Here is a 27647-nt window from a genome sequence, read left to right as displayed (position 1 = left end):
AACAGAAGATCTCACTAACTGATTCACACAATGGAAGACTAAAGAGTAGCTGGAGAATAACGACGAACTAGTTTTCCCTTCAAGTCCGCCTTTGTATGTCTCCCACATAAATTCCTTGTATGAATTAACAGATTGCTGCTGTAACAAATTACCACAAACCTGATGGCTTAAACGACCCATGTGTGTTATCTCACAGTTCCAGAGGGCAGAACTCTGACAAGTCTCACTGGGCTAAAATCCAGGTACCATTAGGGCCGTGCTCCTTTCTGAAGGTTTCAGGGGAGAAGCTGCTTCCCTGGCTTGTCCGGCTTCTAGAGGTCGTCTGAGCTCTGGGGTTCCTGGCCCCCTTCCTCCGTCTCCAAAGCCAGCAGGAACATTAGGCTGAGTCCTTCTCCTGCTGCCATCTCTCTGGGTCTGTCTCTTCTGCTCCTCCCCTGATCTTTCTGTCTTTAAGGATGCTTGGGATTGCATTGGTCCCCCCTCCCCCACCAATAACCCAGGAAAACCTCCCCATCTCAAAGCCAACAGGTGAGAAACCTTAATTCCATCTGCAAGCTTAGTTCTCCTTTGGCATGTGAGGTAACTCACAGGTTCTGGGATTCTGGACACGGACCTCTTTGGGGGTCATGATTCTGCCTACCACACCGATCATCTTCACGCTCACTGCCCTGCCTGAGTTTCAGCCCTCATTGGTTGTCTTCTTCTAAAGGCCTTTTAACTGGCTTCACTGCCTTCAGGCTCTTCCTTATCCTCAATTCTCTAGTGGCCACCAGTTATCTTTGTGAATCACAGAGTTAATTAAGCTGTTGTCTTTCATCTCTGCCCACCTCCCATTGCTATAGTTACCCTGCCCAGCCTTCCCAGTTCCTTCCCCAGGCCCTGCTCCTAAAGCCCCTCATACCACACAGGTGTATTTGCTGTTGCTCAGGCCTGCCGTTGACTGAACTTTCTCTCACGTTGTGACCTGTCCTGGCTTACCCAGTCCTCTTTCCCACCTGGTACACAAACCCTTTCATCCCCAAATTCACTAAACTGTTACCTTCTCTTTGTGGATTTCCCAAAACCTCCACCAAATCCAGCACAACTAATTGCTTCTCTGTATAACACTTACTTCATAGTAAGTGGCTGTTGGGTTATGTGTTTTTCTCTCTAAGCTTGACAGTGAGCGCAATGTTCACCCATTCGTCCATCCATTCTACATGTTTGTTGAACACCCACCATTAGGAACCATGTGAATGGATACAATGGATCTTGGCCTTCAAGGAGAATATACTCTTGGAGGGGACAGACAAGTGATCAGACAAAATTCATGGTTCCTGTCTTAAAATATGAAAATACATTGTTGGTAGCACAGAATACAGAGCAAGTAGTTCTGCGAGGAGACTTAAGGAAGACTTCATAAACAGTGCTATTTAATCTGGTTTCTAGGTTAAAAAAAAAGAAAAGAAAAGTACTAGACATAACTGAAGTAAAAGGATATGTCTTTCGCCTTTGGATCCCCAATAACTAGGATGTATTTGTTAAATTGAATGTTGAATGGAGAGAGTTTGGAGACTTGAATGGTAGGCTGGGGGTGGGGGTTGGGGGGTGGCTATTAAGTGGGAAATAAGCCTGGAATGGAGTAGCCGGTGAAGAAGGGAGCTTTTCAAAAGGCAGGACTCAGCACCACTCAAAATGCAGCCTGCAGACCGCGCCCGTGGTGTGTGTGTGGTGAGGGGCAGCGGAAGCACAGGACCGTGGGCTCAGCTGCTCACCCACAGATCAGAATCTCTGCAGGTGGGGCTCTTGAATGGGGCTGTGCCCTAAGCTTCAGCATGTTTCAGTTCTACAGCCCCTGAACTAAGCTGAGAAGACAAGGTTGAGAATGCAGAGTGAAATGAAAAGGAGGTTTAATTAGGCCTAACGGAAAGATACCTGAGGTGCTCATGTAAAAATTCCTTCAGCAAATATTTACTGAGCAAGCATTATGTCTTGGGCACTATTCCAGGTGAATAAAGAACAAAAAGGCTCTAATCTCAAGAAGAGTGCCTTCCAAGGGGGCATTGCATAAAACAGGCATGTAGAGAGTAAAATCAGCTTATGGGCAGGGGTTCCATGAAGGACCATGGAGATGACAAAGCCAGCATGTGAAGTATGGGGGAGAAGAGTCACACAAGAAAGAGCAGGGACAGCAGCCTGAGGTCAAGAAGAGCTCAGTCTACCGAAGGGGCAACGTGGAAGTCAGTGTAGCTCAAACCTAGAAAGTACGCAGCAAAAAGAAGTGGGATACACCTGGAGAAGTAGGGGGATGAAGTCATCAGAGTTTTGGGTGACTGACCGTCCTGGTCTGTGAGGATAAGGGGTGTCCTGGGACACAGGATTTCCCTCAAACCAAGAAAGTTCCAGGCAAACCAGGACAGGGCCTAGGGACTTTCAGGAGAGGCTACTGTAAGATGTTTACGTTACAAGAGCAATGGGCTTAAATTAAAGGGTTTTAAGTAGGTCCAGCATAGGCTATGATTTACATTTCCAAGGACCTCTCAGAGTTTTGGGTAGATGGACTGGGGAGGGAGCAGCCAGAGAGGACAGTCTTCCTGGATTTGCACTCAATTGTTATGGGACTTGGTGGTAGTAACAGAGATGAAGAGAGGTGAACAGGTTCAACGTGCATATTGAAAGTAGAAAGAAAAAGTTGCAGTTCACTTACAGGGGTGAATGAAGGGAAGAATCCAGAATGTCTATGGTGCTGGATGGGGAGCCCTCAGGAAGTCACAGGGTTAAGGGGAAGATACACCTTCCAGGGGGTGTCTCAGATAGGCAGCTGCGTTTATGGGTCCGCAGCTCAGAAGCTAAGTCTGGGCGGGTCTGATGAAATGTAACAGAGTTGAATTCACTGGAGTTACCTGCTGGCAATCCCCCACTCCAGCACCCTCTGGCTGCACATCACCTCTGACCCTTGTTGCTGTGAGAGCTCTGGTGAACTGTAGCCACGTGTTCACCCACATGACAGGCCGAGGCTGACACAGCACCTTGCCCAGCCCCACACACTGCAGGCAGGTCAGCTGGCAGGGTGACTCCGATCTTGAGTTAATGAACAAAGCACTGAGGAAGGACGCCATCACAGCCATTCAGCGACCAGGATCTGCTTTAAAAACCCTCCTTCGTGTTCCACCTTCCAACCTGGAAGGAGAGGAAGGGGATGCAACAAGAATTCCTGCCTTCCTGCAAAATGTAGCCTTTTCAGCGTGACGTGAGGCCACAGCCGAATGAACATGGACCCGGCATCCATGTGTGTTTTATGGACCCTCAAAGCATCACTCTTCTGCCCAATTTTCCATCTAAGAACACAGAGGAGTAAGACTTGGTCAATTTGCATAGACACAAAAGAGAAGTGCGTCCAAAACTGTATGCCTTCAAAGGCCAGCCTTGTAATACCCAATAAAAAAATAAAAATAAACCTTATCCTCTTCTGGAACAGCTGACATTGTTGATAGCAGTTCAAACAATCCAGATGTTTCCAAGATGATTCTTGCAGGTGAAGTGGTTTTTCTGTTTAAAGTCATTCTTTAAGATTGCCTTCTGCTTTTGCTCCTTAGACACGGCAGTCTTCCAAATCGGTCTTCTTTCCTCAAAGTCTTCTTGTCTCTTTTTTCCACCCCCTCCTGAATTGAGATATCCTGCTGAATTTTGCTAGAAGCTGTGGGCATCCTGATATCCTGGGCTGGACTGAAATGAATCCATGCCCCGCTCCTGCGGCCCATCTCTGCCCTCCTAACCCCCCATCACAGGACAGGTAAGGCCGGACACAGTCACAAAGAGACACCAGCTGCTCCCCCTAAACACAGAGTTTACCACAAACATGATTATTCAAGCACACTCTTCACGTAGAAAGTTATACCTGGGGAGCTCAACCGGCCCAGAGGGTTATGACTAGTGAGATAATTTCTGTTGTTTTCAATTCTGACTTCAAGATTTTGAAATTCAGACCCAGACTGGAAACAGGGCTTTTTTTGCTAGTTGGTGTAGAAAGAGTGATGCTCTGCTTCCCCTGTGTGGTAGAGCTTGATACTTCACTCTCTAGAAAGCCGACTGAGCGCCAAGACAAAAGGAGGAAGCAGGCGCTGTCAGGAGGTTTATTTATTTTTATTTTAAATTACCCCTATCACGATTTCCTTTTTTGAACAAAAGAAGCCAAGAGCGATTTCATAATATCCTTAGAGGAATTTCCTTCTTACTTTTCTTCTCAATTTTGAAAGTCAGCCAGTAGCCCTCTATAATTGTAAAGATGGAGAATGTTATTTAAGATTTTTTTTAGCGCATGCGACACTCGGGGGTGGGAGGGAAGCCAATAAGTTCATATAACTCTCCAGATCCTCTACTTTGTAAAATAATAACAATAATAATATCTATATAAATAAAGTCAGGTTCGTATTCATCAGAAAATGACATATATGGCATGCAGAAAATCGAAGCTGAGATGCCCTGGGAATTGGGACAGTACCACGCGCTTCGGGAATTTCTCTCTAGAGCCCCTGAAGCTGCGGGCAGGCAGCAGGGTCTCTCGGGTGATGTAACCTAAGATACAGGCTCTGTAGCAGTAGCAACACCTACTGTGGGGGATCCAGGGAGAACCACACAGAGATAAACCATTTTCTTGAGCCTCACGTCTCTTGGGTGTGCTTCCTGTATGGATAGCACAGCGGTCCCCTGGGAGCATTTTGGAAATGCGGCCTCTCCACCCACCCCAGACCCCACGGATCCAGAGTCTGCACTTTTGAGAGATTCCCAGGTGATTCACATGGACTTTAATGGGTGAGAACCACTGGGCTAGAACAACTGGAACAACCAAGACCCATCAACTGGGAAAGAGGGTGGTGGGAGAAAACATCCATGGACAGAATGTGAGCCCCAGACTAAAAAGGGACCTTTGGGTAGGCATCCAAACTGCAGGGGGTGGTTTGCCATCAGTCTCCCAGGGCCAGTGTGGAAACTTCCAGGGGGACTAGAAGCAGGAATTTGTTTATTTAGTGGTGATGATGACTTCTGAACTATCCCACCCAACTCAATGCAGTAGAAGTCATCATTAAGAACAGGTGTGGTCGTGATAAGGACGACGGTAGAATTAACAGTGATAAATACCTAGTGAGCACTCAGCATTGCAGAGCTCTGTGCTGAGGGCTTAACGTGTATTGTTTAGTGGGAGACTCACAACAACGTTTGAGGTAGTGAAACCGGGGTACATATTGGTACTGTGCGCAGATCAAGGAACTATGAAGTAGACCAAGTAGGATTTGAACTCAAATTCTTAGTTTAACATGGATTAAGCCAAATTTGTGCCAGAACATACATTAAGCTAAAGAAAGAAGCAACTCTTAAACTTCAGTGCATATATGAAAAATCCTCAGTTGTGTGTTCAAATGCAGATTCCTAGGCCCCGAAGCTAAACCATGGAATCAGGCAGTGTACCGCAGGCCCATGAATCTACCACTTCGAGCATCTCTAGGTGATGCTGAGGTGAGTAATACAAAGACAAAATTCAACAAAACACTGTTCCGGTGATAATGGAGAATGTTGGCTGCAATCCTTTTTATAGACTAACTTTACATGTAAGATATTATTTTCACACAAAGGTATCTTCTACAAGATATTTGAAAATCTGTCTTAGCTAAGCATTCAAAGTCCTTCACAATCCACCTCCCAGACCCAGCTTCTGCCATGCTCAGCCTAAGCCATGGCATTCTGCAGCCTGTCTCTTGTCTTTACTGAGAGGCTGGGGAACGGGCAGACATTTGTGAGTTTCAGAATACCGCATGTGAGATTCTTTGCTGCAGCCTCCTACTAAGAGATTCCCAAGTATCTGCTCGACTCTCTTTCCTGGAGAGGAAAGCTCACTACTATTTTTCTAATATTCGATTTCTAATTTGAGATTAAATATTCATCTAATATGCTCATACTACTTACGTAAAAAAATACACCAAGGTCTATGACTTTAATAAATTGAGTATCTCAAACATTTAAACACTAATTGAAGCTTAAACTTTTCAAAAGCCGAATATGTCAGATGCTTTGAAATACTTTTAATTCCTTAAAAAACAAACAAAAACCTCATAAAGGATTAAGATCATGGAAAACTCTGGCACTAGAAATGCTACTCCCATGGCTTTAGACTCCTTCTACATAACCTCTATCTCATTTTTACCCTTATCCTAGTTCTTCCTAGGTTATTATTAGGAGGTTCATTGCCTCCCCACCAAAATTCCTACTATCTCATAATGTTGACCTTATTTGGAAATAAGGTCTTCGCAGGTGTAATTAGTTATGATGAGGTGATCTTAGAGCAGGGTGGCCCCTAATCCAACATGGCTGGTGTCCTTATAGAAGCAAGAACTTCGGGCACACACAAGGAGAACAACATGTGAGTAAGAAGGTGGAGATCAGAAGAGTGATGTTCTACAAGCTAAGGAACGCCAAAGATGGCCAGCAAACACCGGACACTAGGGGATGGCTAAGGAACAGACTTCCCCTCACATCTCTCAGGAGCGACCAACCCTGCTGACACATTGATTTTGGACTTCTGGCTTTCAGGACTGTGAGACAATGCATTTCTGTTGTTGAAGACACCCAGTCTGTGGAACTTTGTCATGGCAAACTAATGCAGTTGTAATTTTATTCCCTGTAACCAGAAGAGTCAGGGCAAAGACTCCAACTATTCAGGGCTGTGGGTTCAGATTGGTATAAAACAACTGAGTTCATGGAACTGAACAAAATATTTATTTCTAAGGATAAGGAATACCTCCCTGGAATTTTTACAATCTCAGAAATTCCTAACACAGAAGTCAAGAATATTAAATGAACAAATTTATAACCGAGTTTTTATTATTTTTTTTAAAGATTTTATTTATTTATTTATTTGACACACAGAGAGAAAGAAAGAGAGAGTACAAGCAGGGGGAGCAGCAGGCAGATGGAGAGGGAGAAGCAGGCTCCCCGCTGAGTAGGGAGCCCGATGTGGGACTCGATCCCAGGACCCTGGGATCATGATCTGAGCTGAAGGCAGCCACTTAACTGACTGAGCCACCCAGGCACCCCATAACCAAGTTTTTAAAAAATGCCTTTTTATTTGCCCGTTATAATAAAGAATTCTTAGGATGTAAGTCATTTTTAAAAAATTACTTCTCAATGTTAGTGCTTTGAAAGCACAGAATCTTTGAATGTCTTAACCCCTAAGGGAGTGTTTTCTGGTTCCCTCTTAACTCTTGTGGTTGGCTCTTATCAGAAATATCATCTCTATTTCTACAGTGCTTCACCATGGACTCAAGTTCTCCCAAAGGAGGGCTGATGTTGACTCCAGGGCATTCCTGTCCTCGTCTATTACCCATTTCACAGGCCTCTTTCATGCTTACTCTTTGCCTGTTAGATTAAGAATTATTAGATTTGACAAATCTGTAGTATTTCATTTTTTTTACAACCTCCATATTTCCTAAGACTTTATCTGAATTCATCCACCATATTGAAAGCCCACAAGAGAACTTGGGACCTCACATTCTCCTTTTGCCAGAATGAGGCCAACCCTTCATGCCAACACTAGGGATAAGCACGAAAAACAGGGACTCTGGCCTCTGGGCACCCAGTACTCAGCACACTCAAACCTGCAGTGTTCACGGTTTCCCACTTGCATTCTGCCTTGTCCATTGATCTCTGCCAGGTTTCTATATACCAGCAGGGGACACAACCACTCAGACCATGGTAGTAATGACTTTTTACCTCGACTCCTGGAAATCTACAGAAGAAGAAGGATCAGAGATCTTGAAAGGGATGTAAATTCTGAGCATAAACACAGGGGTGCAGGCCAATCTGTGTATCTTCTGCCTCTCCCCAGGCCAATCCCTCACAGAAGAACAAGGTGCCAAGGAATTGGTCTGTACAGCCTTAAGCAATGGAGGGCACAGCCTGCTGTGGGAGAGCTGAGGTGTTGTTGAGACCTGGGCCTCCAATTAGTAAAGAACAAGTGAGAAATCTGAGGGGCCAACAGTTGTCAGCTGCTCTTCAAAGTTGGGCACTGGCTGATAAGTGAAGTTCCTTCACCTCATCCCCACAGATAAATCCTAGATTAGATTTTAGTAGCCACTGTTTCCTCTGTCCAACTTTCTTCCTTTTCTTAACAGACCCTGGCTTGTCCCTTGGACAGATGGTTTAGGACAGGCAAGGGCATGTGTCCCAACCAAACCCATCACCGTCCTTTCCAGGATTTTCCTATAAAGTTAGTATAGGATGTGGGGACTGCTGGAATGCATGTGGGGACTGCTGGAATAATGTGGATCTGGGCTCACTGACAGCCATGTTCCCCATTTTGTGGAGCGAGACACTCTATAGGAGTGGATGGCACAACACACTAGCAGATAGAGAGATGAGGGAGAAAAATGACCATATCATCGAAACGGTCCATCTTATCATCCCTGACTTCGTCTTTTTCAGACACTTGAGCCAATAATTCGTTTTCTGCTTAGGTTAATTTGAGTTAGTTTTTGTTTCTAGAGAGCAAGAGAGTCCTGCCAAATAAATACAGCACGGAGCAGAACCCTTCAAATCAGACAACCATAAAAAAAACTCAGGGGGCTGAGCTGGGACAGTGTGCATCCTTTAGGGCTTGCATAACTATTCTCAGATTGTTCTGTATTTTGCCTCATTTCATCTCACAGCACCCCTGTGGGTGGTACTGCTGTTATGCTCCTTCACATCTGAGTGCCTTGCTCAAGACCCTTAGAGCTAACGAGAGACAGAAGGGCGTTCAAATGGAGGCGCTGCTGCAACAGACAGGAGTCCCAGCGGTGACCTTTCCTACTCAATGCTCTCGTCTCTGGCGGTTCCCAACTCCTGTCTCTCACACTGCTTGATAACCCAACTGTCATAGGAAACGTGGGTCACAAGTTTTGCAGAACTACCCGGTCACTTTCCAGGGGTCCAGGGCTGAGGGTGACCTATCACTACTGGAAATTCAGCTCTTACTGTTAGTTGCAGTATCATTTTGTTGTCTGACATACTTTACAATTTTAAATGTTTCCTTTTGTTGAGATATTTAATTCCCTGAGGTTTCCAGGACCTTTGGCTTGCAGTCCAAAACAACCGCTTGACACACCGAGGAATGTTTTATCACTTCTCCAGAGAATAAAAAGTGTATTCGAGAAAGATCGTTTTCCTCCCGCCCCGTGACACTCTGCTGCTTACCTACTAACAGCTGCTTAGGCAAAATTACATCCACTTTTAAAAGTATTTTCCATGACAATGTTCTCTTTGAAAAATTAGGTCTGGTCTTCTGCCAACTGGAGATTTGATGTAACCAAAGATCTTAATCCAGCTAGAGAACTAAATTCACTGAAAACAGAAAGAAAAACTTTCACAAATGTGCTGTTTGCATTCCTACTGTGAAATAAGATCTGACCCAGTACTTATCTGGGAAGAACTCCCACCAGAGCTGTGGAAATCTTGTTTCATGATCAGAAATCTTGTTTGGGAAAGAAACCACTCTGCTCTCTGTCCAACAAGATGGACTCCTTTGTTTCCTGATGTTCTCATGTTAATCCCCAAAGCACGATTGGCTGGTAAACAGCACTGGCTGGGAGGAAGGGATAGAAGTTCTAGAGAGTAAATGGAGACCATGTGAGGTGCTGGACTCCATCAGTGAATTCAATGTGAATCATGTTTTTTTGTTGTTTTTTTTCCCCCTCCATGATCTGAGCTCCAAACTGAGCAAGACAAGTTAAAATTCTCAGAAATTGCAAACAAATAAAAAACCATATATAATCTCTGAAATATCAGGTGGTACTTGGCACTCACAGGGTCACCCCTCTTCTGGGAAAAGTTGAATCTATGTTGAAGTACTTTGGGAACTCTGAAATGATATTCCTAATAAGAGCCTCCCAAAGGGGCACCTGGGTGGCTCAGTTGGTTAAGTGTCTGCCTTCAGCTCAGGTCATGATCTCAGGGTCCTGGGATCCAGCCCTGCTTTGGCTTCTTGCTCAGTGGGGAGTCTGCTTCTCCCTCTCCCTCTACCCCTGCACCTGCTTGTGTGCTCTCTCTCTCTCTCAAATAAATAAAATCTTTAAAAAAAAAAAAAACCCTGAAAGAGTTAAAAGGGAGAAAGAAAATAATCCTTGAAGTTATTAAAGAAAACATTTAAAAATGTTTCTGTGCTAATCTCAGATTTTAAGATATACTAAAAAGCTATAATAATCAAAACGGTATGGTGCTGTCACAAAAACAGAAACAAAATCAATGGAACAGTATAGAGTCCAGAAAGAAACCCACACTATATGGTCAATTAATCTACGACAAAGGAGGCAAGAATATACAATGGGGAAATGCAGTCTCTTCAACAAAAGGTGCTGGGTAAACTATAGACAGCCACATGCAAAAGAATGAAACCGGACTTTCTTACACCACACACAAAAACAAACTCAGAATGGACAAAAGACCTAAATGTGAGACCTGAAATCGTACAACTCCTAGAAAAAAACATAGGCAGTAATATCTCAGACTTTGGCTTTAATAACATTTTTCTACGTATGTCTCCTCAGGTAAGGGAAACAAAAGCAAAAATGATCTATTGGGACTACATCAAACTAAAAAGCTTTTGCACGAAGAAAGAAACCAACAAAACAAAAAGGCAACCTGCTGAATGGAAGAAGATATTTGCAAATGGCATATCCAATAAGGGGTTAATATCTAAAATATATAAAGAAATCATACAACTCAATGCTTAAAAAACAAATAATCTGATTAAAAATGGCCAGAAGACATGAACAGACATTTCTCCAAAGAGGACATCCAGTTGGCCAACAGACACATGAAAAGATGCTCAACATCACTTCTCATGAGGGAAATGCAAATCAAAACTACAATGAGATATCACCTTACACATGTCAGAATGGAAAATTCAAAAACCCAAGAAACAAGTGTTGGTGAGGATGTGGAGAAAAAGGAATCCTCTTGCACTGTTAGTAGGAATGCAAATTGGGGTAGCCATTATGGAAAACAGTATGGAGCTTTCTCAAAAAGTTAAAAGTAGAACTACCCTATGATCCCGTAATTGCACTATGGGTATTTACCCCCAAAACACAAAAACACTAATTCAAAGGGATACATGCACCCCTTTGTTTATAGCAGCATTATTTACAATGGCCAAATTACGGAAGCAGCCCAAGTGTCCATCGATAGATGAATGAATAAAGAAGAAGAGCTATATATTTACAATGGAATATTACTCAGCTATAAAAAAGAATGAAATCTTGCCATTTGCAATGACACGGATGGAGCTAGAGAGTATAATTCTAAGCGAAATATGTCAGTCAGAGAAAGACAAATACCATGTGATTTCACTCATATGTGGAATTTAAGAAAAGACAAATGAACAAAGAAAAGACACAAACCAAGAAACAGACTTTTAACTATAGAGAACAGACAGATGGTTACCAGAAGGGAGGTGGGTGGGAGATGGGTGAAATAGGTGATGGCAATTAAGGAGGGCACTTGTGATGAGCACTGGGTGATGTATGGAAGTGTTGAATCACTACATTGCACACCTGAAACTGATATAATACTGTCTGTTAACTATACTGGAATTTAAAATTAAAAAAGGATCCTTCCAGCTCTAATGTTCAGTGTTTCTTAAAAAAAAAAAAAAAAAGTGGGCACAGAAACTGAAAAAACATTGTTACAAAGAAGACATACAGATGGCCAACAGACACATGAAAAGCTGCTCAACATCACTAATGATCAGGGAAATGCAAATCAAAACAAGGAGGTATCACTTCATACCTGTCAGAATGGCTACTATCAAAAGGACAAGAAATAACAAGCTGTTTGTGAAGCTATGGAGAAAAAGGAACCCTCATGCACTGTTGATGGGAATGCAAATTGGTGCACCAATTGTGGAAAAAGCAAGAAGTTTCCTCAGAAATTTAAGAATAGAAATACCACAGGGGTGCCTGTGTGGCTCAGTTGGTTAAGCATCTGCCTTGGGCTCAGGTCATTATCTCAGGGTTCTGGGCTCGAGCCCTGCATGGGGCTCTCTGTTCAGTGGGGAGTCTGCTTCTCCCTCTCCCTCTGCCTCTTCTTCTTCCCTCCACTTGTGCTCTTTCTCTCTCTCAAATAAATAAAAACTTATTTTTTTAAAAAATTAGAAATACACATAAGCCAGTAATTTCACTACTGGGTATTTACCCAAAGAAAAAGAACACACTAATTTAAAAAGGTATATGAAGCCCTGTGTTACTGCAGGATTATTTACAATAGGCAATATATGGAAGTAATGCAAGTGTGCATTGATAGATGAAGGGATAAAGAAGATGTGGTGTATATACACCGTGGAATATTACACAGCCATAAAAAAGGAATGAGATCTTGCCATTTGTGACAACATGGATGGGTCTAGAGTGTATTATGCTAAGTCAGACAGTGAAACACAAATACGATATGATTTAACTTATAGGTGATATAAAAAAAACAAATGAACAAACAAAAAGCAGAAACAGACCCATCCCAAAGGTAGAGCATAGAGAATGTAGTCACTGGTATGATAATAGCACATGGTGATAGTAGACGGTAGCTACCCTTGTGGAGAGCATAACACAATATGTAGGGTTGTAGAATCAGGGTTGTACACCTGAAAATAACGTAATATTGTGTCAACTATACTTCAAAGTAAAGTTTCTGTGCTTTCAAAATACTCAGATTTTAGAAACAATTTTTAAAATAATGGTCTATATCCTAATTTTTATTAGGATGCAGAATAGAATTCTCTATTATTTATTTATATGAACAAATAATATACATCTGCTGATGCAGAAGTCAAGGATATGAAATGATCAAATTCATAATGTGGGGCTGATGACGTCTTTTTATCACGTATAAGAGTTGAGGAAAACAAAAGCCTTGAGCTCTTTCTCACTATACTATTACTACCTTTCTATAAATTTGTCCTTGTCTTTGCTTCTTTTGCTCTTTTTCTATCCTCCCTCCATCTTAAACAAATCTAATAAAGAATGCAAGATGTAATTTTGTAATGACTGTTTGCCTTGTACACCCCTTCTCAAACAGATGCCTTTTCTGTACATGGTGAGAGAATCTCAGAAAATTTGTTCAAAAGCAGATGCATTTTCAGAGAGAAAACAGAATAGTTCCAGGCACTGAGGTGAAGCGGGTATGGAGGGGGACTCAATGGGTAGAGTTTGTGTCTGGGTTCTTCAAAAGCATGGGGGTGACTGTGAATGTATTTAATGCCACTGAATTGTGCACTTACACATGGTTAAAATGGCAAATTCATGTATGTGTATGTTACCCTAGTTAAAAAAAGAAAGAAAAAGCGTGGGGAAAAAGCAGATGCAGCACACCATCTCTTTCCGACATGACCAATTTATTCAGAAAATTCAAATTTCAGTTTGGCAAAGTATATCCAGGGGCAGAGAGTTTGGGATAGTTATTTCATTGGAAGCAATCACATTTCCTAGAGCTAAATGTCCAGGGGTAGTATCTAAAGGAAAGAAAACCAAACTTTTAAAAATAATTTAGTGTGCATGGGGTGATAATCATAAATATTTGCAGAGTCAACAAAACAATCAGCTTACACAACCGAGGCATGAAAAATGCTTATGCTAGTAGTACTCCTTTATTCAATTTAGTTCAACATATATTAAGCACCTATTTATTCAAGACACTGGGCTAGCTGCTGGGGTTGAGGTGGAAATACAAAAATCACCAAGACACAATCCCTGTCCTTAAGAAGTTTACAACAGCACATATAAAAATGAGTGCTAGAGGTGAGGTACAAAATAACTGCTCTAAAAACATGGAGGAGAGTTTACTTCTCAGTGGAGGTTAAAGTCAGGACCCCCTTAAATTTGGTGCTATGAGTAAGGGAGGCAGGATATAGCATGCCAAGAGAAAAGTCTGGTGTCTAAACATGGCTTGGCAACAGGAAATGGACTAGCTCCTCTACAGCTTTTAATGTGTGAATGGGGCAGGAGTATTCAAAGGTATTTATTTTTATTTGAATTCCTCTCATCAATGTTAGCCCATTACAAGAAAGAGATCAACAGGAAGTGAGGTCTATTAAGAAAACAAAGTTTGAAGAGGCAGGGACATGAACAGGAAACGCCATTTCATAGTTTAGTGTAAACTCAACCCCGTGTCTATATACATCTAGTAGCTTAAGTAACATCATCAAGTGGGGGAAAAAAATCCATCGGGAGCACCACAGTTCATCATGGCGGAACACGGTCTCTCTTGTTAGATTTAAGACTAGCTTTGGCTCCTGCCAGTGGAGGATGTAATGCTACAGGGAAACTGGAAGTCGTATTTTTACACATGAATTAAAGTCCTTAAATGTTAACTCCTCAACTCAGCATAAATGATCAAGAGAGCTTAGAAGAGATAATTTGGGGAGAAAGATTAAGTCTTTCTAGGCTAACTGATCTAATGATGACTTGGCATGCTGTATTTCCTATTTAAAAAAATACAGGATGAGCAAGTCTTTCCTGAATAATAACTTACTATGTGTAGAACATATCTCAAGAGGAATTTTAATGGAACAATACTATTAATCAAACATCACAGTTTCTGCTTTTGCAATTTACACAAATTACCTTAATTATAATACTTTAGGGAACACTTACAAACATGTAACGTTGCTTTAATATTATTCATCAGCCTTAACTTCTAAGTTTGGCTTATATTATTTTATCTAAAAAAAAAAGCTACTTATAAATCTTGTTCTCCCACAGAATTAATTCACCATCCAACTTTAAAAATAACTTTTAAAAACAGAAACCAACAGTAAATTGGAATGCTAATACCTGCCAGGCTTTGATAAATAAAAATAAACAACTTACATAAACAGCACCTCATAAAACCAAAACCTTCTTTTGATATACAAAGTTCAATTCTTCTTGCCCTCTTAGTAACTGCTAATCAGAACCCCCAATCCCCTCCCTCCCCTCTTCAATCCAGGAACTGTTCTGGTTTGTTAAGTTACATTACACACAGTATTTTTTAGCATTAATAAATTATTGATATGGTACCATGAATAGCTATCTTTAGAAACCGAAGCAACTCAGAGGACTAGAACTGATACATCACACTAAAATGATTTAAAAGAAAAAATTTTTAAAAATGTACCCTATCCTGTCTTGTATTAATTCAAATTAAAAACCAAAGGATGAAGTATCATTTCAGACCTATATACATCAAGATGCCAGTTCTTATAAAAATGTACTTTAGTCGTAAATGCTAGGTTATGCAAAAATAAGTTTATATCAATTGTATTTAATTTTATTGAATTTTCCCCAACTCTAATATTAAAAATGTTAAAAGAACTTAAATTTTAATGGCAAAAAATTCCTATTTTCCCCTTTTATTAAAAAAAGATTTTATTTTCCCTTATTAACATACAATGCCCTATTGTTAAGGCACAACTTTTTTTTAGGATAAAAATGAAACCATAGATTAGGTTTATTTTATACAACAGTTACGAGACAGACTTTTTGTAGGCATATACTGAAAATAATATACCACAAATTCAACCGAGATCAAAAATGAAAAATCAGGTTCTATCCAGGACCAGTCAACACATAGCCAAGATAAATAGTTGCGGCTAGAATAACCCAAGTAGTTTCTATTTTTAACCTGCCAAAGATTGTCTCCATAAGGCCATTTTCAAGGTGTTATCAAGAAGCAAGCTGGATAGCTTCTGAGAAAAGGGGGTGGTGGCACCCCAGCTTTCTTTACTTATGCTTTGCTATCAGAGATGGTTGTCACCTTTGAAGCCTGAGATCCAATTTTTAAACATCTGGGACAAGGGCAGAGTTCTGATCCTAGGGCTCAAGGCAGATGTTTGCTCTGCATCCTCCCTCTGCTACCCTTCCCTGGAGCTTTCCTCCTTCCCACCCTCTTCTTAGCCACTGCCCCTCCCCTACTTCCTCTCACCCATTTGCACAATATTCAAAGGGAGCACCCAGCAAACAGAATTTGCACAATTGTTACTTAAAACACATGAACCAAAACACTTGTTAGCTTCATCATACAGCCATAAACAATTCATTTGAATGTTGATTTAAAATCAAGAAAAAAACACTAAAATTATAGAGGAAAGAGGACAACTGAGTACCAAATATGATTCATCTTGTAGGCCCTTTGTAATCTCAACTGAAATAGGGACATAAGTATGAAAGCTAACAGAAAAAGCAAGTTTTCTTAAGCAGGCTTATATACCTAATTCTTGTATTTTCTGCATTTTCATTCTGTGAAGAAAGGATCTAAGAAATGTTTTGTAAAGACACTGGATTAGACTTGACTGTATAAATCATTGTGGTTTTGAAGGTGATTTTCCTTTACCTTTTGAGAACAGTCTTTGAGAAGCAATGGTCAACCAGAACTCTTGCCCAGCTTCACTCCCTGACCAGGAACTTAACTCAGTTCTACCATAAGATTTCAGCAGTCATTCTGGAGAGAAGTAGGTCTAGCAGAGAATTCAGGGACTAAGTTTTGGAGGAGAGTACTGGTCCAGAAAGAGAGGCAGATACAGAAGAACATCAGCAGGCTGGGGGGCCGGGGAATGAGGTAGAGATGAAGGGCAGAGCAAGGGGACAGCTAAAGTGAAGTTATTGATGCCACCACTATCACTAAATGTGATGTGTAAAACCCAAAAGTTTAAGGGAACATTGTGTTCTAAATAAGGGCAAAGATAATGGAAAGGGAAGACCAGGAGTTGGGGAGGTGAGGCTCGCTAAAAGTTCAACTCTAGTTATTTTGCTACATTTTAGAAGTAATTTTATTTACGTAATTCTGGGAGATAGTACATGCCTTTATTTATTCATGGTGTTTTACTGGTATGTTCTGGCACAATAATGTCTCACATAAATAAATATAAATACTGTCCTTTGTACTTATATTAGTTCTGTAATGTATATTGACTTTCAGAAACAAAAAAATTAAAAATGAATTTTCTATAAAAGCACTTAAAAACCATTAGTAACTAGACAATATCCAACAAATTATAAAAATAATGCATTTAACTATCAGCCAATATCTCAATTTTTGCACACAACACAAGCCCTTCACAGTCATTATCTACATGCAGATTAATGGAATTAAAAATAAAACCAAAGCAATCATGCTTGCTAGTATGATCTAGTTTCATTTCCATTAAATTAGAAAGTTTCCGTGTAATATTGAAAAAAAAAACTTCCAACTAAATGCCATTTCTTAATACACCAGTCTTCTTGCCCCATGTTTGACACATTACAATTAAAATAAATACTTATACCACAGACTCTGGAAACAGTATATGCCTCTGCCATCTCTCCTGAGGAAAAAAGTATGCTCGTTTCATTGAAAAGTAAAAAAGATGAGGTCTCCTCCAATATCCTGTTCTGACTCCCTAAGTCCTGTCTAAATATCAAGTGTTCCAAATACCAAAACTTTCTATGAATTTTCACTGAACCAAATCCTACCTATTGAGGCCCACTACTCTTATCAGGTTTGTGACCAGTTGCTAGAGACTGGGTGGAAACATGTGCTTTGTACTAGATTCAATTCCCTAAAAAGGAATGAAAGGCCCGTGTAAAACGCAGACCTCAAGTCGTATGCACCTTCCACCAGGTGAGGATGTCCATTCTTTGGTCAATTTTACCTCCAAGATAAGAAAAGAAATGGGAAGTCGTTTTAAAGAAAGAAACAAAGAAAACAATGAACAATCCCCTCCCCCTCTAACCAGTATGTAATAAAATACAAGGACATCAAAGTCACATGAAATAACGGTATTGTTTACACGAAGTTTCCAGATAACACACTGAGAGAAATTCAACATCCCAATGAAAGTCATAAAGCAAGGTTCTAATTACAGTGACACGGTGAATATGCCACCATCTTTCTTCCAATCAGATTCTGTCTACTAAATTAAAACAAAAATTAACCAAAAAGTAAGATTAACCTTTGTTGTTTCAGTCTGAACGGAAACTTTAAAGTATCTTAAAAGTTACTACTTTGAGATTAGGTTAGATCCATTTATTAATGGTAAAAGTAACCATAAATCATTCTTGATAAGGAGAGAATCTCTACATACAAACCTGGCAAAGTTTTTAAAAAGCACTAAAACAAAACTTCTGAATATAACAAAAGCTAGCTCCATTTGTGTAATATCAAATGACTCAATTAACAGAATAATTTATATTCTTATAGTGCATAATTTATCCCTAAGGAGAAAATGTACCCAAATCCTAGTGCTAACCCTGAAACCTTAATCCAAACTTTACGTGTTAAAGACTAAATGTTGGTCAGGAGGGAAAGGATGGGACCATGCATTGTCCACAGAGCAAATGAAAATCAACAGTAAGATGGCAGAAAGGTTGAACCCATGGGTACAAATACACTTTTCTGTACCAAAACAAAAAACAAACAAAAACACACACACAGAAACTACAATTACAACGCAATCATCATATAGCTATATTCTCAACTAGCTGGTGAATCTGTTATTAAAATTTCAAAGAAAAAAAAACAATTTAAGCTTTTTCTATTTTAATCCATAAGAAATATTCAGTAACAACAGATAAATAGAGCATTTGTTGCATATTAATGAATGTGTGGCTTCTTGTGCTTTCCATCTGAATTAGGGGTAAAAACCCCCAATTACTTTATTTTCAATGAAATACAATTGTAAAGTAGTATTAAATCTACACAAAATCAATCCTTTCTTCAGCCCAATTCTGTATGAAAGTACTAACAAATAGTGAAGATTCATGATGTTGTGTGAAAATGGTGACTCATAACAATGTAGACTCAGCTATAGATTTTAATTCACAAATATATATATACATATATATGTATATATATATATATGTATATATATATGAGCCTTGTGTATGACAACCGTACGAAAATAGTCTCAAAAATAAAGACAATACTTGAGACACGAAGCAACCCACTTTCCCTGATCTTGCATCCTATTACAGGGAAAATAAGTCTCTGATGCTTCATAAATACTTTAAAAAGTTCGGATGGCCGTAACCATGCAGAGTCTCCACCGATGCTTTGAAGCCCCCAGCGTTTCAGGCTGACTGTTCTCAGGAAGAGCTGTGACCTGTGATCGCCTTTGCTTATTTATGTCCTGTCTTCTCTAGATCTGGGAGTTTTCTGACCAGAGCTTGGTGGTTCATTCTGATGCTAGCAAGGAGCCCTCCTTCAATGCCGTCGGAACCAGTGTAACTGATTTCTTCACCATTCAGGGTAGTCATATGCCCCCCAAGGGCTTTTAAGATGGCATTGCCGGCACATATATCCCATTTTTTGATGTATGTCACATGGATATATAGATCAGCTTTTTCTTGACTCTTATCAGGCACATCCAAGAGTGCTAAAACTTTATAACCTAAAAGATAAACATAGAACTTAAGTTACTATTCAAAAGCTTTAAAGAAAGTAGCTTACTTTTTAAGAGTACATTGTGAAAAATAACAGCACAGGATAGGCAGGAGTTCTCTATACTATCTTTGCAACTGCGCAATCTAAAACTATTTAAAAACAGTTTTGTTCTTTTTTCAAGAAAGTTAATAATGCAGACATTAAACCCAAATGAGCAAAAAAAATATACTGTAAAGGAAATTATGAGGAGATTCTCAAGTGTAACCAAATATACTTCTATAATCTTTTAAATTTAAATCTACTTTGTGGTTGTTTTCTATGAAATGATACATTCACTGTGTCTCATTTCCTATGGAATACTATACTGAAGCTAAATACCCCACGGGTTTCATGAATATCTAGGAACACTGGATTTGAAAGAAGACAAAATAACAAAAACTTAAGCCTTTTTTGTAATGAGGCAGACTTTTTAAAAAATAATAAAATAAAACAAACGGAAGAAACCAGATCTAGAATCTGGTTTATCCAGATGCATACTGGGTTTTCTGAACATTACCTTTCCTAACCAACACTAACAGAGGGCTTATAGGAAAATAATAAAGTCATATTAAGTAAGGTACATATATATAATCACTAAATTAAAACTCTTAGGCTTAAAAGTTAATAAGCATTACTTTTCCCTTTATTACTGTGGTGAAAAGGGTTTCACACACATTTCTGACCATAATTTGTTATTTATTTGAATTAAAAAATACTCTGTCGCATTAAATAGCACTCAAAACAAGAGTGGGCAAATGGCCTGTGAGCCAAATCCAGGCCATGCACTGTTTTTGTACAACCCTCAAGCTATGAATGGTTTCCTGTATTTTTAAAGGGTGGTGACAAAACAAAAATCCAAGAATAGTGGGCAAGAGAGTCGACACGTGGCTCATAAAGCCAAAAATATTTACTATCTGGCCTTTCAGAAGAAGTAAGCTGACCCCTGATCATCAACATAGGTAATAAAATAGTGCAGAATATTCAGTAAGCTGGGTGGCTACCAGACTCTGGCTCATCCAGACATGCAAGCTGAAGAGTTCAGAGGTGTTGAAAGTACCCAGGATTTGCCATCCTAGTTAACACTTATGAAGATTCATGGCATCTTTCTGAAGCATCATTAATGTGCTTGAATGATCTTCCCTTCTCTCCCTGATCTTCCTCTGTTAAGCTAACAGCACGATTACTTTGAAATTAGATCATATATAAAACCACTATTGATGGTACATCACTGACATGAAGATGCTTTTGTGGTATTCGAGGAACAGCAGTCACTGTTGTGAGACTATTGTCCCTACTATGAGGTTGTTTTCCTTCCTTCCTTCCTTCCTTCCTTCCTTCCTTCCTTCCTTCCTTCCTTCCTCCCTCCCTCCCTCCCTCCCTCCCTCCCTTTTTTTTTAAGATTTTATTTATTTGACTGAGACAGAGAGCACAAGCAGGGGGTGTGGCAGGCAGAGGGAGAGGGAAAAGCAGGCTCCCCACGGAGCAGGGAGCCGGATGCGGGGCTCGACCCCAGGACCCTGGGATCACGACCCCAGCAGAAGGCAGATGCTCACCTGATGAGCCACCTGGGTGCCCCTGTGAGGCCATTTCTAACGAGAAGGCACGTGTGACTGAAATCCCACCCTAGAGATAACCAATTAGGAGACCACCTGTCTGCAAAGAACACTGTCTATTCTCACTTTTCTCCACAAGCACAGGACAACCAAACTTTCTCCTGACATAAGCCTTGACCATGCTGGGGACACTGTCCCCAGGCATTACAGGGAAGTAGGAACGTACCAGCACCACCAGCTGGGATAATTGTAGTCTGGTTTCCAAAAGTCTGAAGAGCAACCTGTTTGACCATTCCCGAATGGGAGCGTGACACAACTATCCTTGGGGTCTTCTCATTGTAGGAAGTTCGGGCTTTCACATTGGACCCACCGTCTACCATTGCCCAAGCTGAAAAGCAAATATGATATCCGTTAACAGCACTGAAGCTTTCTGAAGCGGGAACTCAAAGTACCAAGTGCTGACTGACAAAATATCCTTTTCTGCAGAATTACTTGTATGTTTTTCCCCAAAATGCTTATTTTTTCCTGAGGAAGAAAAATATTTAACATTTTTTTTACATTAAAATAGGCAAATATTAAGACAAAGCTAAGAAAGGCCACGTAATCCTGCCTAACCAGAGATAATGACTACTAAAAACTTGGCTTGAGAACTCCCAGGCTCCAGATCTCCCAGTGAGGTGCTGAGTTTTCACTGGGATTACACTGCAACTCAACATCTTTCTGTACCTAATATGGATGGCTTCTTTCCCTCTCTTACACAACTTTGATCCCAAGGGCACTCTTTCTTAAAGATCCTGCATGCTAATCCCCATCTCAAAAGTCTGGTTCCTGGGGAACTCAACCTGTGACAACCTAGGACATAAAATACAACTAGTTACCCTGGATAATTCAAAATTTAAAATTTTCTCTTCCCATTTTCTCCTCCTTACTATTTCTCCTCCTACTATTTCCTCCTATCTATTTCTGATATATTCATGGTTTCAATGATAAACATAAAATAGTTAGAGGTGAGTTAGATTTACGCATCTGCTTTACCAGAGAATATAAAAAGAAAATGCTCTAGATTTCAAAACAGAACAGAAATTTATAAGAAGACAAGGAGACCCTAGAAATGGCTTGAAATGTTTTTCTTGGCTTGGAAGTTTTTTTCACTGCCTACCAAGCTGTACAAGAAAATACACTTACTCAGAATTATCCCAATCAGACCGTTGTTCTAGCAGTCACTCACTATGGAGTAAAACACAGTCCACTATGAGGTAACATGAAAGCAGCTGCATTACCACTTACTCCTGGCCGCAGGAAAAAAATTTTAAAAAATGAACAGAGTGTCTGGGTTTCTGAGCTGCCCAAGGATGATGGCAGTCTCTTGGACTCCTCTCACACTTCTTTCTAAAAACCATACATTACAACAAGGAGAGAAAATAGCTAAATAAGAAGGAGATGAAGAATAGTCACGAACACAAATTTATGAGAAAGAAGGGAAGTAAATACTGAAGATCAGCAGAATAAGTGCCACAGCTGACCCCAGCGTGGGGAATGTGGCAGGAGCTTCACAGAAGTGCAAAGAAGCTGGAGGCCTCTTGTGGTGGTAGAACTCAGAGAACAACAGCCAGGATTTCTCCCCAGAAGGAAAGAGTACCATCTAAAATGAGAACTACTGAAAGTACGCCTGAGATGTGGCAACAGAGCAGTGACAAGAGGAGGCCTAGAGAAGACACAGAGCCAAAGTGAAGTCCTGACAACAGACTAGATGACATACAACATCTTTTAGAAAGTTTCCCCATGACAGACAATTGGAAGACAGCAAACAGAAGTGAAGAAAAAGAAGGCATTGAAGATAAGGGCCTTACTGAAACAAGACAGGATCCAACAAGACAGAATAAAAGTGAAAACAAAAAAAGATGCCTGATAATAAAGATAATGCCCTCCTCGCTCTAACAGTAAAGAAAGTTCCTGAACTGAGAACCAAACTTCTTTTCTGCCACCACCTTCCCACCAAATGCATGGTGGCTGGCCCAAATGTGAATAAGAAATATATACAACTGCAATGTCCACTGAAAAGTATAAGAAGAAAACACAATGAATGAAGGTTAAAACATTTCAGGCTACTTGAAAATTTCTATAGTGGAGTAAAACTGTAACACAACATTGGAAGACGATTAAAAATAAATAAGCAACAACAAAAAAAGAACATTATGGAATAAAAAAAGAAAAATATTGAATAAAAAAACAACTGAGGAAAAATAGGAGGATATGAAATGGGAATTCACATAATACAGGAAAGAAACTGCAAACAACAACAACAACAAGACAAAATCACTTAAGACTTAGCACTAGATCACAGGATACACACAAAGGCAACAGATTTGTCGAAAAGCACAGCAAGCACGCGAAAAGCATAAAATAAGTGAAACAAGCAAACAGATAAAAGGGACCAGAGAGAAGGTAAAAGATACGCTGACTTCTCACTGACTTCTAAGAGTCAATATACATATATTAGGAGTCTCTGAAAAAGAAAAACAAAATAAGAAGAAATTGAACTACTCTTTAAAACTCTGATTCAAAAAAATGTTCCTAAATTAAAAGTGAACTTGAATATCCACACTCAGCGACATACTATGTAGATATCTGCCCAGAATCCCAACTCTGAATCTGAGATACATTATAGTTGTAGTATTAGACTTTCAAGATAAATCTCTTCAGCATTCCAGGCAAAAATACCGAGTTACTTATAAAGGAAAGAAAATCGTATTATCAGCTTTTCTGCCAACAAGATTCAACATGCATCCACACAGATGTTACATCAGTTCAACAGTTTCTACCAGTTAACTAAGAAAAAAAGAGTGTACAGTGAGTGAAATAGTGTCGTACTAATATTCCTGTCTATTGGGAACCTTCAGAATATGACCTCATTTGGATATAGGGTCTTTGCAGATGTAATTCAAGTTGAGGTCATACTGGATTAGAGTGGGCCCTAAATTCAATGATTGGTATCCTTATAAAAACAGGAGACAGAGATATACAGACCAAGAGAATGTGAAGTAGAGGCACGAACTGGAGTGATGTGTCTACAAACCAAGGCATGTCAATGAATGCCTGGAACCACCAGAAAGAGGCAAGGCAAGATTCTTCCCTTGAGTTTTTAGAGGGAGCATGACACTGCCAACAACATGATATCGGACTTCTGGCCCTGAGAACTGTGAGAAAATCAATTTCTGTTGTTTTACGCCCTCTAGTTTATGGTAATTTATTAGAGCAGCCCAAGGACAGAGGGCTAAACCAAAGAGTCTGTAAGTAGTTGAAAGTATTTTAAGAATCAAAGCTACAGAAAAAGCTTTTAACATGTAAGAACTCAGGTAATATGGCCTGGATGAGCTAGCTGTCCTGAAGTCATCTATTAGAGGACAAGCTTTATCCAACAAAGGATGACTGGAGAACTTTGAGCAAAAGCACTGTTGGTCAACACTGAATAAATTTAACTGTGAATTTAAGAGGAAACCAAAGATAAGAATACAGGTGGGGGACTAAAGTGTGTGTAAATGTTATCTCACAGTTGACTGGTGAGAGTCAAAGGATACCATTTAAATCTGAAGAGCGGAAGAGCAGAAAGACACATATCAAAAAAGGTATGACTGACTAAAATGGGATGGTAGTCAAGGAGGCTAAAATAAGCTGATTTCATTGTTGCTCGTAGGGGAGAACCAACAGACGAGACCGAAAGCAAAGGACCATGTAATGGTATTTAAAAAGGCATATATAAAGGTGTTAGTAAAAGCGGGCAATGAAGAGAACAGATTTAACTTAAAGAATAATACCTGTAGTTTGAATAGCACAGAATATACAAAAATCCATGAGACCTTAAGGATATCAAAAAAAAAAAAAAAAAAAAAAGGCAAAAGCCTGCTCTTCCCTGAAAAAATAACATTTATTCCCCCTGGAGGTAGTTTTTACCCAAAGTCATTACTTAGAAATTGGTGAAGAAAAAAAGTTAAACATATTTTGTCTTTATAATAGGAACTACCTTTCAGGATAAACAAGTAACTCCAGTTGATGAAGAAATTTTTCAGGAGAAGAATTCTAGCTAATACATGTAGCAAATACAACAGAATTAGAAAATCCCATTTCACATCTTTAATAGATCTTGAAACTATTATGTGAAATGTTTAACAGAATCCTGATCTCAAATGGTACCAAAATATTTCTCCAGACTACTTGCTGGTAGCAAGAGAATTAAACTAATTGAAAAAGGAGATCTTTATGACCACTTTAACCACCTTATAGCATCATTAATGAGACTAGATATTTATATGTCACATAACATGATGCAGCAGGAAGTACGTCAAGAATATCTACAACGTATTTTTGACAAAAATCCTTAACCTTAATCCAATCAAGGCTTCAGATCTAATTTCCACTTTATAAGAAAAAGAAGATGAAAAATAAACAAGTTAAATGACACTGTGAGGAAATAATCAGAAGAGTCCAAAAAGTAGGACATTATGTAACAACTAATTTGATCTCAACAAATCAATGTCATGGGGAAGAACAGGACTGGAAGTTAGTTGTTCTAGATTAAGAGAACTTAACAGAACAACCAAAAAAATGCATGTCACTTAACCAGATCTTGGTTTGAAGTAACCAGTTGCAAAATCCACTTTAGAAACAACTGGGGGTTGGGCGCCTGGGTGGCTCAGTCGTTAAGCGTCTGTCTTCAGCTCAGGGTGTGATCCCAGAGTCCTGGGATTGAGCCCCACATGAGGCTCCTCTGCTGGGAGCCTGCTTCCTCCTCTCCTACTCCCCCTACTTGTGTTCCCTCACTCACTGGCTGTTTCTCTCTCTCTGTCAAATATATAAATAGAATCTTAAAAAAAAAAAAAAAAAAAAGAAGAAACAACTGGGGGAAATGTGAAAATGGGACCAATTAGGGAATAAATGTTAATTTTATTATTATATTCATAATAATAGTACAAAATAATGGTAATAATAGCATATTAAGAGACACATAGTGAAGTGTATAGGGGTAAAATGTAATGATCCTTGTAATTTTCTTTGAAGTACATGAGAAAAAAGGAAGCAAATATACAGAAATGTTCAACTGTTAAATCTTGATGAAAGAGAACATGAAAATTCTGTACAATTTTATGTTTGAAATTATTCACAATAAAAGTTAAAAAATGAGAAAAAGAAGAAAAAAACCCCTCAATTCTTTTTAGAAATGATCAGAAAAAACATGGTTTTACTAAGAAGTGAACTTACAGGGCTACATCTCTAGAGGTCAGTATTGTGTAAGAGAATAAAGACAGCATAGCTCATTGATAGTACCAGAATAATTTTAGGTAAGAATTAGTAACTTAGTATTTTAAAAATATATTTCATGTTACAGAATTTCAATAAATTCTGTCCTAAAATGTACATGGACAAATTATTTCAAGCACTTTAAAAAAAAATTCAGTAGGTGCTTAAATAAATGACGATGATGAGGTAATTATGAAAAGGTAAAATAGCAGCTAACAGAATGTGTTTATTCTATTTGAGGATATACTAAAAAAAAGTCCAGTGGGAAATAAAAACCTGTACTTTGCTACACACTTAAGACTATAACTTAGCTACAAATTTCTACTGCATGAATATATTACACTTAAACATTTATACATTACTTTGTTAAAAATACTATGTGAGTACCTGTTGCTTCTTAGAATTTCAAACTCAGTGAATTACTTCTAATTAAGTCTGAAAAGGATTTTGATCAGTTTTTCTCTACCTGCTGCCAACAACAATACTATCTAGTCCCATTATAGTTAAGTGTAGCTAAATTCTGGTAAGCACATAATACTTGATAACTGGTACTCTGCCAACATCAATATACAGTCTGGATCTGAAAAAAACAGTCCATAAAGAGGACACGAGCCAAACAAACCTTCGATCCAGGAACAGAAGGTCAACTTACACCTAATTAAGGACTTATTGATTCTTTTGGAATGTTTGCTGACTAGCAAGCACCTTCATTCCAGCATACTGGGCAACTCAGCTGCATCACAGAAGAACAGGGCATTTTTTATTACAATTTAGAGAAACCATTTTGGAACACAACCTGTTCCTAAGTTAGAAACTTTTGGCTTTTTTATTTTAGAGGAGGTAAGACGCTAGGGGGAGAGGATACATAGTCTTATGGATAAAGTTGGTTTTTTTTTTTAAATGGGCATTTTATGATCCTTATTTTCCCACCCCTAAAATGAACAGATGTGGAAATTAGGGCCCAAAGAATGTGAATCTCTTTGCCTATCCAGTATCAACTTTCTCCTCATTTCCTTTATTAGGATTCTAATTGTCTCTGGAGTAGCAGGCTATTTATAGCTGAGGGGGCCATTTGACATTTGGCCAATGAGATGGAGCAGAGGGCTTCAAGTTACTATTTCCTAATACAAAGACTATCTGGGATAAATCTTTTGTCCCTCTTCTTTCCCCTTTCTTCCAGCCTGGAAGAGAGCCATGGAAACTGGAAGCATCCATCTTTGGAAGTATGTAAGCAAAAAGCTACCTTCTAAGACAAAAAGCAAAGAAGAGGAGTCAGGTGCTTAACAGTATCATAAACTGAACCCCCCTGCCCTTTGCCCATCTTACTAGGTGAGAAAAATAAAACCTATACTTGTCTAACTACTGTAA

At 39.5% G+C, this 27647-nt stretch overlaps 1 protein-coding gene across 1 annotated transcript in view; it reads right to left on the bottom strand.

Annotated features, from left to right (window-relative positions):
* Window positions 1–13371: 13371 nt before the first annotated feature.
* BPNT2 (3'(2'), 5'-bisphosphate nucleotidase 2) overlaps window positions 13372–27647 on the bottom strand; it is a 36796-nt gene continuing 22520 nt past the window's right edge. The window contains exons 4-5 of the mRNA XM_045789059.2: window positions 21211–21372; window positions 13372–19399 (exon numbers count right to left, since the gene is read on the bottom strand). Of these exons, the coding sequence (XP_045645015.1) occupies window positions 19128–19399; window positions 21211–21372 (434 nt within the window). The 3' untranslated portion in view covers window positions 13372–19127. The remainder of the gene's footprint in view (window positions 19400–21210; window positions 21373–27647) is intronic.

This window comes from Ursus americanus, chromosome 9, assembly GCF_024610735.1.
Source record: "Ursus americanus isolate L20-20 chromosome 9, mUrsAme1.1.p, whole genome shotgun sequence".
NCBI lineage: Eukaryota > Metazoa > Chordata > Mammalia > Carnivora > Ursidae > Ursus > Ursus americanus.
The sequence above is the reverse complement of the archived record's forward strand: the minus strand, read 5'-3'. Positions and strand labels throughout refer to the sequence as shown.